This window comes from Telopea speciosissima, chromosome 9 (assembly GCF_018873765.1).
Source record: "Telopea speciosissima isolate NSW1024214 ecotype Mountain lineage chromosome 9, Tspe_v1, whole genome shotgun sequence".
In the NCBI taxonomy this organism is placed as follows: Eukaryota; Viridiplantae; Streptophyta; class Magnoliopsida; order Proteales; family Proteaceae; genus Telopea; species Telopea speciosissima.
The window spans coordinates 7,685,526-7,696,745 of NC_057924.1; the positions used below are offsets into that span (position 1 = coordinate 7,685,526).

The window sequence follows — 11,220 nt, forward strand, 5'->3', positions numbered from 1 at the left end:
GATGGTTGAGGAAAGCTTCCATCTATGTAGCCAAGAAGATTATGGCTGCGAAGCAGAGGAAGGAATTGAGTAAGCCAAAGAAGAAGGTTTGTAGAAGAGAGCTTGAGTGGAAGGGAAGGATGAACATTCAGAGAGACTAGAGAAGAAGAGGAAGGATCAGTGATGGAAGGCGAACTGACTAGATCAGACGCCATGAGAGACAAAGCTCGACTCCACCAAGAAAAAGAAAACCAAGAACTCGTAACAGACTAAGCTTTGGATACCATGTTGATGTTACTAATCTTCCACACTTTCTTTATTGATTTTCAATCATATATATATTACAAGAGATGTAACAAACTTTAGAATCTAAGAGAAGCTTCTAGAGCTGTAGAGGTAGTGACACGTAATTAACCACTAATCTAAACAAGTATAGATAACAATAGGTATATGAGTCACTTCTCCTTAACAAACATTACACCGACCAATTTTAAGCAAAATAATAATAATAAGTTTCACTCCCATAAAAGGGAATGTTTTTTTTTTTTTTTTTATTTTTTATTTTTATAATGGAAAAGAAAAACTTAATAAAATAGAAAAGAGTCAATGTCATAGTTCACCAGCCGAGAAACCCTATTCCCCACATAGGGATAAGCACAAAGCCATATACAGTTAACATATATAGTTATTTCAACATGGATAGATTCAATACAATACATCCATATGTATAATTTCATAGTCGAATTTATTATTATATGCACCAACATGCATTTTTTATACATTTATTTTCACATTCAAAACAAAAATAGGATCCATTCCCACATGCCCATGTTTTATTGCATAACTCAAATTGGGCTAAAACTTAATTGGGGACATTTCCCTCAACCCAGGTACGCCTCCTTAGACCTTAGGTCCTATCTGCTGTCTAGACAAGTATCCTCAGCCACATCTACAAGCACATGTAACTGGAATTAATGGTTGGGTGGACATGAGTGGTTTTAATGTCGTTTAAAGGTACATTACAATTCTGAAAGATTGCCATCTACTTCTGGTTCACCTTCAACATCGGTTCTTTGAGGAAAACAATGCCATGTATTGGATTGCTACTTATGCCACATCTACGTATCCAAATCTTCTATGGTGCGCAGCCCATAGCGTCTTGAGCGGTGGCGTCCAAATAGGGCACAGAGTAATGATCACCTTATCCTTGCCTGAACACCTTGCCCAAGCGGGGTAAGGCGGTCATTGCACCATACCTTATTTGTGCGCCGCTCAGGCTGTTACGGGCAACGCATCGTAGAAGATCACGATCCCACATCTATTAATCGATCTTTTTTTTATTTATTTGTTTTAGTTCAACCCAACCAAGGTTTATTTATTTATTTATTTTTGGTAAAGACTCCAAGGTTTAATTCAACCTTTTGAAACTTGACATACAGACACTCTAGAGTCTAGAGTCATACTTTTATCCAAGGATAGTTTTTCTACACCATAGAGTAGGGTTCAACTACATCTTTAGCGTCATTAAAACTCTCGGTCTCTCCTTGTTGTACGAAGTTGTTAATACCCCCAAATGTTCCCAGAACTATCTTAACACCATCCATCCAAATGCCTCGGCTAATGGATTCTCCCTTGGCTGTGATTAAAGGAAAACCATCCTTTTTATCTAATACTAAATGAGAAAGAGAATGCTACCTGAGCATGTGCGATGCACTACTGCTATACCCTAACACAGTGGCATATGAAATGATTGCCGCACCCCTGAGAACGCATGTAACTTCCTTCTCCCTACATAAATAAAGTCAGTTTCCTTTTCTTTTGATTAAACGAAAAAAAATCTAGCCACTTCCGTTGTGAATCAGGCACAATGGGAAACTACTGAACGAGTCTTGAATCGAGTTCAGATCTGCAATCCACATGAGGACTGATCTGAACCCTCCATGGGGGTGTGGGACCCATGCCCCATGGAGGGGTCAGATTTGTCCCTACCCGTCCCCATGTGGGCAGCTGATCTGGAATCGAATGAATCCCGATCATAGTTTCAAGAACCGGATTTGGATTGGTCAAATCGTCCGATCCAACCGATTCATGCCAATGTTTGAGTTCTGACCGATTCGATTACAGATTAGGCGGATTAGCAGTTTTGATTCATTTGAACTCCTGATCCCGATTGGGCATTCACTGATTCACGACTCTCGGGTCCTGTCATCTGGATTTTTCTGCAACTCCGATGAGAACCAGAGCGTAGAGAAAGCGAGGAGGAACTTCTAAAAATGGGCAACTAGGGTTTTCAGATTGCATTGTTCAAAGTTGGAAGCTTTCTTTCATCATACTCGAACTCCCGAAGTGGTTTTTTGGTGGTTATGGCAGTTCCTTTGCGAAAGTTTACCGCCATCTTCTCTACAAGGGGTGTCGGTCATCGCATATCTGAGGTGGAATGGTTCCATCGCCTCCGTGCTTCTTATTCTTCTTCCTTGGGGCCTCGCTCTTGTCTCAGCTGTCGGCAATTTTCGGAATCTACATTTGATCGAGTCGGCCCAAGAGCTTCATCTGCCAATGTTGGTGAGTCTGCAACATTTTCCATCTTCATTGGTTACTTGAAAACACCCTAATCGACCTTTGCGTCCTTCTTACGACTCCGTGCTGATAGAGAGAGTGCTTTTGTTTTGGCATACGCATAGGGTGAAGCATACTTAAACGAGTAGTACAGGGTAAAGTAGTATTTAGGCAAATACTCACGCATTAGTGGTTACCGTTGCAAAGGAAGAATATCTAATATAAGTGAAGTACTGTGTTCCATCTTTTCTCTCCTGCATGGTGTTTACGGTTCATTCATTTAGGTTCTCATTAATTCACCACTATGCTGAATGTAAATAAAGGGTGCTTGTACTGTTCTTTGCGTAATTGAGCTAGATATTTTATCCATTTGTTTTCAACTTTAGTGCCCAAATGATTTCTGGGGATTTTGATGATCTCATTTTGCTTCATTTCACTAATTAAAATCTGCAAATGCTGCAAATTTCAAGATTAGATGATGATGCTAGCATGGATTATACGGAATTCAAGAAGTGGCATAACGGAGGTGGCTTTTTCCACAAGTCAGCCTGTATTGATTCAACTACAGTTATAGAAATCGGTGCAGTAGTTCATCCAAAATCTATACTTGGTGCTGATGTTCATATCGGTTCAGGTGCTATCATAGGGCCTGCAGTTACAATTGGGCCATTGACAAGAATCGGGTATATTATTGTTTGAATTCAAAATATATTTGTCTTTGTGATTACATTTTACGCGTTATATATTTGTACAATTTCAGTACGGCATCAAAACACTAGAATTAAGAACTTTTGTGTTCACTATTTCTCTCTCTCTCTCTCTCCCTCCCCCGGGCATCTGGTGGGATGTTTAAAAGAAAAGTAGAAGATTTTAAAGAATAGAAGGGAAACTCAGAGGTAGGTGTTTCTGATTTTCTCTCCCTGTTAATCTTTTAATTGCCTCTATAGGTTCTCAAGTGATTATTTTCTAGGTTCTAACTCAGATTCATCAATATACATAAAGAACTGCCAATGAAATATTTGCTTGTGGTTCCTTTTTCTTAGTCCGAACTACTTAAAGACACACTCCATGCCTTTCTTTTGTCATTTTCCCCTAACTTAATTCATCCCATGCTGACCAATACTATTAGTTAGACATATAATGTTTGTGATCCTAATATGTGTGTTATCATTCTATCCCATTGATAATTTTTTTTTGTTGGGGGAGGGGGTGGTTTTTTTTTTTTTTTTTTTGAGCTTTATGCTTCAGATATGGTAGTTTGATTTTTCCCTCAGAATGATCACAAATTCCTCTGGATCTTTGAGACCTCTTTCTAAACAATTTTATTGGTTGTAGGGTTTCTTTGTGACCTCTTTCTAAACAATTTTATCGGTTGTAGGGTTACATTAATTGTTGTCTGAAGCTTTATAGTACTAGTTATTGATTATTGGATTAATGCTATGATGGCTAGTAATTTAATTGTCATGTTTTGTGGAAGTGATTTATTATTCCATTTTCCTTATCTTGGTCTTTGTTTTTCTCATAGCATGATTGACCATTCTGCAGGTATAATTCTGTTCTTAGTAATTGTTCTATCGGTGAATCATGCATTATCCACAATGGAGTATGTGTTGGTCAAGATGGTAAGGCGCTGGATATTGTAACGTGGCAAGTTTAATGTTGTTTTCTGAGAGTAGCATTCTTAATGAGAAACACACCCATTCTTCTACCTGTTCTTTATACCTTTGGAATGATAATGAATTTTAATGTTCAGAATCTTTGTAATACCTTCTGGATTCTATGAAGTTTTGCTTGTTCTACTGGTATCTATATAACAATAGTGAGGAAATTCTGTGGTCCATATTGGCTGGACTTCACACTTGGTAATATCTTTTCTTAACTATTGTTAGGACTTTCAGAAATTTACAATACCTTTTGCCGTCAATCCACTTACTTTCCATCCTCCTGTACCATATCCTGGGGTTGTGGACGTCTCTCTGGTTTAGAGCTACAGACATTCTTTCTATGACTTGATGTTATTTTGTTTTTTACAAATGATTTGTTCCCGATTCTATTGTTACTTGTCTGTTGGTGTTGTTTCCCCCCCCCCTTTTGTTTAGCATTCTATTATTGCTACTCATGTTCCATCTGGTGACACTGCACATTATTTCATTTGCCAACAGGATTTGGGTTTTTCATAGATGAGCAAGGAAACATGTCGAAGAAGCCACAAGTAGGTGATGTTTTAGATTTGTTCTTTTATGTATATCCGTGTAACAGTGTGTGAATGAGAGTGTGTGTGCACACACACATTCTTGAAATCCTTTGCTTTAAATAATTAATTTTCATAGTTGACAATATTTGTCAACATCTTGTAAGAAACACCACTGTTATAGGAGCAGAGCAAACTCAATGTTTTTAAGAATAGTTTGGGTATTATGAAAAAATGTCTGTTTCAGAAACCATCACCAATCCCAGCAAGCAAAACCTCTCTTCACTTTGGTACAAAGGATAACCTCTCACTTAATCTATTTCTATTTCCAAACTCATTTAGTCTATTTCTATTTCCAAACTAGACCCCTACTTATGTAACTATGAAGTTCATTCCTCTCTGTATAATGCTGGATAGTTTGCTCTTTCTTGGTTATTTTCTGCAACTGAATACTCATGCCAGCTTTGGGTTTTTAACAACAGATACCTTCACTTTACCAGAATACTTAATCTTGCTTGCAGTTGACCAGCCATTGAACCTTTAGCTTTTGCAAGATTTGGTCTGTGGTAAGCGCTTTGATTAGTCAATTCTGTATTTCATGCAGCTTGTGAAACAGAACCATAGAATTTCCTGGGTTGCTTCTTACAAAACAAGTTTGTTTAAAATTTAAATAATACAGTAGTGCATAAGTTCTAAATCAAGAGAATAAATCATATGAAAAACAAAATAATATTTTGTTCCTTAACTTGGGTTTTAAGATATAAATTCTCATGGTCAGCCTGATTAACTACACACGAGATTATGTGTGAGCATGAAATTCTGTAATCGTAGCCTTATTGATGGATGGGTTTAATATGTTATGATACCAGGTATCTGCACAGCCATCTCTTCATATATGCAATCATGTCATAAGGCTGACATAGAAATGGCTTACATTATACATAATGGGAAATATTCTCTGAGAGTGATTTTGCCATGTTATGGAACGAACAATCTGGGCTGTTCATTAGGTAGGTGACTCCGGATGCCACATCATTTTAATATCAACTTTGAATCAGAATCTTCTCATCACAGTAGCTATTGAGAATTAAAAAGTTGAATTGAAATATGGTCAGAGAAGAGGGGTTTCTTTGGTACATTGTTGGGGTTTATTGAGCTTAATCTTAATCTCATGAGGGACTAAATGGTGAACATGTTGAACCATTTCAGATTGCTGCATAACTGTCATTTGGCAAATACCTGAATTGTCTATTTCTTTTTGTGATGAACCTGCGTCCACCACATTTTTACATTAAGTTCTTAATGGGGTTTTAAACACCTAAGTACTAGGGTTCAGAAACCCAATAAACCAGAATTGCAGAGATGGGAACTTAAAGCCAGATTCAAGAGAAATTAAGTATCAACAAATTGACAATTCAGATGTGGCCAGAAGTCTGGTCGAAGGTACTGAAAAAGGGCATACCCAGTGCACGAGGCTCCCGCTACTACGGGGTCTGGGGAGGGTCATAATGTATGCAGCCTTACCCCTGTTTTCGCAGAGAGGCTGTTTTCTGGTCGAAGGTACTACTATTTAATATAAGAAATTTAGGATCAATCCAAGGGCTGGATCACTAGCCAGTGAAGAATCCTACTGGAGATAGAAAGCTTTAAGAACAAGTAATTGATATCTGATTTGAAAGAAATCAAAATGGTAACTGATCAAAGAAAGAATGAAGCATTGATTCGTGAAAGCGCTGATAAGATGGGAGTCCCAACTATTTACAGAGACTTCTTACTGTAAAGAACAGAAATAAAAATTAGAAGAAAAAGATTGATAGGTTGGTTGATTTGGATATCTTATCCATGTAGATGCCAAACTGCATGCATCCATGTGTTCTCACCGGGCGAGCAGACAGTTTATTTCCATTTTGCTTTAAGTACTAAGTAGTCCTTTGTATATTTTGAAAACCCATAATATCATAGCTCCATTATCATGGGTCTGATTCTCTAAAGGATGCATAATATGACTAAAATATTCCAAATTTTAGTATCCAAGGGGCGACATTGTGATGTTGCTGTATTAGCCTGAAACTTACGACTTCAACATCAGGTTTATATTTGAGCAGCTCTTTAATCAGATTTAAGCATAATTTTTGGAAGGCCAATGTATGGTGTGGTAAGAAAAATTTCCAGAGGTGGAAAACACACATATTAACATACTTTATACCAATTAACAAAAGCAAAAAAGATAAGAAAATTGTTTTTGTATTATTTAAGTTTAATATGATCAAACTTCAAATTACGCAATCAACCAGACATTTAGGAGTTCCATACTAGACTTCCCTATAGAAACAGATAATCACTGGGTCAACCATTAGGACCATTCTTGCTGCTATTTAGCAGTATAATTGGTTTGTTACCGGTTGCGTGTTCAACACTTTAGGCCCATCCTCCAAGTATCCCCCTAATCCATCGGTTCCATCCTCCAAGGTTTCACGAGTGGCTGAGTCAGACATGGAGCCTGGTGTAGAGTTATCAATGGATTGGAACTTGATATGAATCCGAAAAAGTGTACCCTACGATCTGACAGACATGTCGTCTGATTATTATTATTATTATTTTTACTATATCTCTTTGCATTATATCTTTTCCTGGAGACATTTTTTTGCAGTAACTTCATATTTCATGATTATCCATTAGCTTAAGTGGTGTAAATGTTAAGTTAATTACTAGAAGGTTGTAGGTTCAAAATCAATAATGGCTTTATTGTATGATCATCTTAAGGAGGGCTATATCACATCCAATTTGAGTTTGATCTGGGTATGAATTCAAATATGGTAAATACTTTTTTTTTTGGTTAGTTTTGTGGGGAGGGGGTTGTCAAATATGATAACTTGGTCAATAGTCCAATCTGTTACCCACTTCCTGGGTGGCAAAGTGGAAGATTAATGAAAGAGTTGAACTGGTCCAAGGAAAAGGCAATACATGCTGAATAAATCCACCATGATGGTTATCAGCATGTGGGATCTTGTAGGTGGATATCTAATTAGATATGCATTAATTATGTAACAACTAACAACTGTGTTTCTTTTCTTTTTGGTAGATGTTGCATGCAAGGATAGGGAACCATGTGGAAATAGGTTCTAATACGTGTATTGATAGGGGCAGGTAAGATGCAGGTTGCCTTTGAATGTTTCTCTTCCTTCAATTTTATTTTATTTGAAGACTTTGTGCTCACCAGAGATCTTTAAGCTAGAATACAACCTTTGTATGAATGATCATCTCATTTTTGTTATGCAGTTGGAGAGATACTGTCATAGGGGATCATTCAAAAATAGATAATTTAGTTCAGGTGAGGTTTGTCCTTGCACCAGTATTTAGTTTGTTTATGGATTCATAACCAAGTACCACTTTCCTTCAATTTGCAGATAGGTCACAATGTTGTGATTGGAGAGTGTTGCATGCTTTGTGGACAAGTTGGTCTTGCTGGTTCAGTGACGTATGTAACTCACCAATCCCAATTTGTCTGAATTTGAAATATCAAAATCGAAAATATAGTGATCTGTCTTCTGAATTTCGGTTGAGCTTTACTGAGTTTTATAGGCTTATAAAATTTCAACATCATCTGTGTTGGTTGGTAGGTTGGGAGATTACGTCACTTTGGGGGGAAGGGTAGCAGTTCGGGACCATGTTAATATTGCATCAAAGGTATTTACTTGATTACCAGGCTGAAATAAAGTAATCTCGCTGAAGACCTCATAAGAATTGTTCCAACTTAGGTAGCTTGCTTCAGTTGCAGAGCTGGATAAATATTAGAAAGTATTATTTTTCTTTGGATAGATAATATTAGAAGGTATTATTATTATTCTTGAATCTGTATTGTGTACGAACTTCCTTTTAATGTGGTTATTGGAGCCTATTCTGTTTGGAACTAAAACTATGATCTGGTCATCTAGATGGTTTAATATGAAACATGGTCATTGTGCACATTATATAATGAGATTTTCTTGACACCCCTCAAAGTGTTATATGATTTGTAACCTTACTTTTTTGTCCTTTTAGTATGACATACAAAATTTTTTTTCAATGAGGGTAAGTGTCATTTCACTTTTGTATTAAAAAAATGTGCATGAAAGTTACATCTTTTGATGACATAATTATGTCACTTTCAAATTATTTTTGAAAATACTTTTGTAGCCTTATCTTAAACAACTTTTGGGAATAAGACAAAGGGCAATTAAAGATGATGTCAAGTTCTTAATAAACTTATAGAGGTGTCATTCAGGCATTCCCTTATTTAATTGATCACCAAGAGGACTTCATTACTTCTTATGCTTCTTTGTGTCGTAAGTAGTAGTTGTTCATAGGAATGTTTAACAGGAGAGCTCCTAGGCCAGAAATGAAACCTGTCTTATCTTATAAATTTCTTTTGTGTACATTATAGAGGTTTGAGAGCTGAGGGTCTAAGTGTTTAACAGTTATTTTGGTTTTAATCAAGGAGGCCTCAAAGGTGAGGCACATCCAATGTTGCTCATTTCCACCATTGTGCAGATCAAGTGGATTGATGATGATCATTGTCCATCACTTATTTGTCTGTCATTATAATGACACATTTTCAGCATCTTGAATTTGCCAATCCATTGCTAGTCTCCATTGTGATGCATCTCCAGTATTCCTGGATCAGCTTTTTCAACTTGGAGGCCCATGGATAATAAGATATCTGATGTAAGTGTGGATTGCAGGTTCGCCTTGCAGCCAACAGCTGTGTTACGAAGGACATCAGTGTGCCTGGTGATTACGGTGGTTTCCCTGCAGTAAGTACTAACATGTTTCCTTCGTATGTCATCAGATGGTTTAAGTGAAGTGATGCATAAATTTCTGGTGCCTAAGCAGGTTCCAATCCATGAATGGCGCAGACAAGTTGCTACCCACTGCCGAATTGTGAAGAAGAAAATTTCTTAAGTTGTGTTTTGACGCTTTGCGTATCTATTTGCTCAAAGTTGCAACTCTGAGGTTGCTGTTTGATCTCAGCAACTTAACTAAGCGCATAAATGTTAAATTTGATATAGTTTCTTTTCTTAACGGATCTATAGCTCAGCAGTGAGTTCTTGTGCACAGCTCAAATGGAAGCTGTGCTACATGATACCCTGGTGGCTGTATAGTGAAGGGCAGTACTCTACTTTATAACTGTTTTGCAGTGTAAAGATTAGTTTCATGTGCAAGCTTGCATTATTTTTTTTAGTATTTCAGTGGAATAAGCTAGTGATTTACTCATATGTGATATAAATATATGAGATTTTGTGATGATATTCTTTTAGAGCTGTGAGATAGCGTAGGACATGTAACATTGTAACATATGGACTCCTTATACGTATTTGCTAGAAACAACAAACGAGCCCAGTACAATCTCTGCTGCTACAGAGTAAGATTGAGATGCCAAAGTTTTGGTAAATGTGCGAAATGAAAATGTTCACCCTCATTGAAAAAATTGTGTAATACTAAAAGCGTAAGAAAATAAGTACAAATTATTTGACACCTAGAGGGTTGTTAATAAGAATTTTTTTTTAAATTTTGTAGACAAGTTGTCCAAGTTATTCTTGACTCATGATCATTTGAGGTTTTTTGAACTAAAGCGAAAAAGATCAAATAAATGATGAGCCATCTGGGTGAGCTTGAATTAACATATATCCAATCCCTACGGCTTCCTCGTTCAACAGTTAAATTTCCATATACCTTCCATTGATTTAACAACTGAAAATAAATCCATTGAGGGAAATGGGGGCATATATTTAAAATTTACTATTAAATTCGATACGTGTGGACTCCAATTTTGCTCAAATTTATTCAATGGTTGTATTGTCCACATTAACCTTACCACATATAGGATGATATTACTTGTCAAGAGTTTCCTTTCTACATGGCTTCTTTTACCATGTGGGCAATTGATTTGGTGATTTTACTCTCCCCCTTTCTTTCTTGAACAAACCTTGTTCTTTGAACAAACTTCAAAGTTTTTCAAATTATTTTTTCAAAACATTATCTTGACATATGGAGATGTTAGATTGATCTAAAACCTAAAAACCATTGCTTAATGACCTTTATATGTTCAGAGTTAGAATCCTATTAAGCACTCCCTGTGGCAAAAAGAAGAAGAGAGGGGAGGGGGAGGGACAGAAACCTGGCGTGGGGTGGCTTCTCTCACCTTAAAGCTGTAAGAAACTGTTAAAAGTAATAAAAAAAAAAAACTCAAAAAATTAGATGAGATGATATTCCAAGTATACTAGATTTTCGCTAACAATTTTCAAAGTTTTATATAGAGGTAAAATAAAAACTAAAAATAAACCCATAATTAAATGATATAGATATTCCACATGCTTGCCCTCAAGCCACCACATGCTTGCCCTCAAGACAATACCACATTGCAAAACTATGACCATGTGGTATTCATAGAGTCCATGAGGGAAGCCCATCCCTTTAATTTTATACCAATCCTGTTTTGATCACCCTTCAAGGTC

General features: G+C 36.7%; 1 protein-coding gene across 2 annotated transcripts; it reads left to right on the forward strand.

Moving 5' to 3' along the window:
• The first annotated feature begins 2,148 nt into the window (after positions 1-2,148).
• LOC122639292 (probable UDP-3-O-acylglucosamine N-acyltransferase 2, mitochondrial) lies at positions 2,149-9,834 on the forward strand. Of its 2 annotated transcripts, XM_043832113.1 has the most exons (11): positions 2,149-2,194; positions 2,281-2,541; positions 3,011-3,218; positions 4,081-4,157; positions 4,698-4,747; positions 7,809-7,873; positions 8,006-8,057; positions 8,134-8,204; positions 8,347-8,413; positions 9,448-9,519; positions 9,599-9,834. In XM_043832113.1, the coding sequence occupies exons 2-11, from the start codon at positions 2,343-2,345 to the stop codon at positions 9,665-9,667; spliced, it is 930 nt and encodes a 309-aa protein (XP_043688048.1). In that variant the 5' UTR covers positions 2,149-2,194; positions 2,281-2,342; the 3' UTR covers positions 9,668-9,834. The 2 variants fall into 2 exon arrangements, with proteins under 2 accessions (XP_043688048.1, XP_043688049.1); XM_043832114.1 differs by lacking the exon at positions 2,149-2,194 and having other exon boundaries at positions 2,405-2,541; positions 3,006-3,218.
• Positions 9,835-11,220: the final 1,386 nt, after the last annotated feature.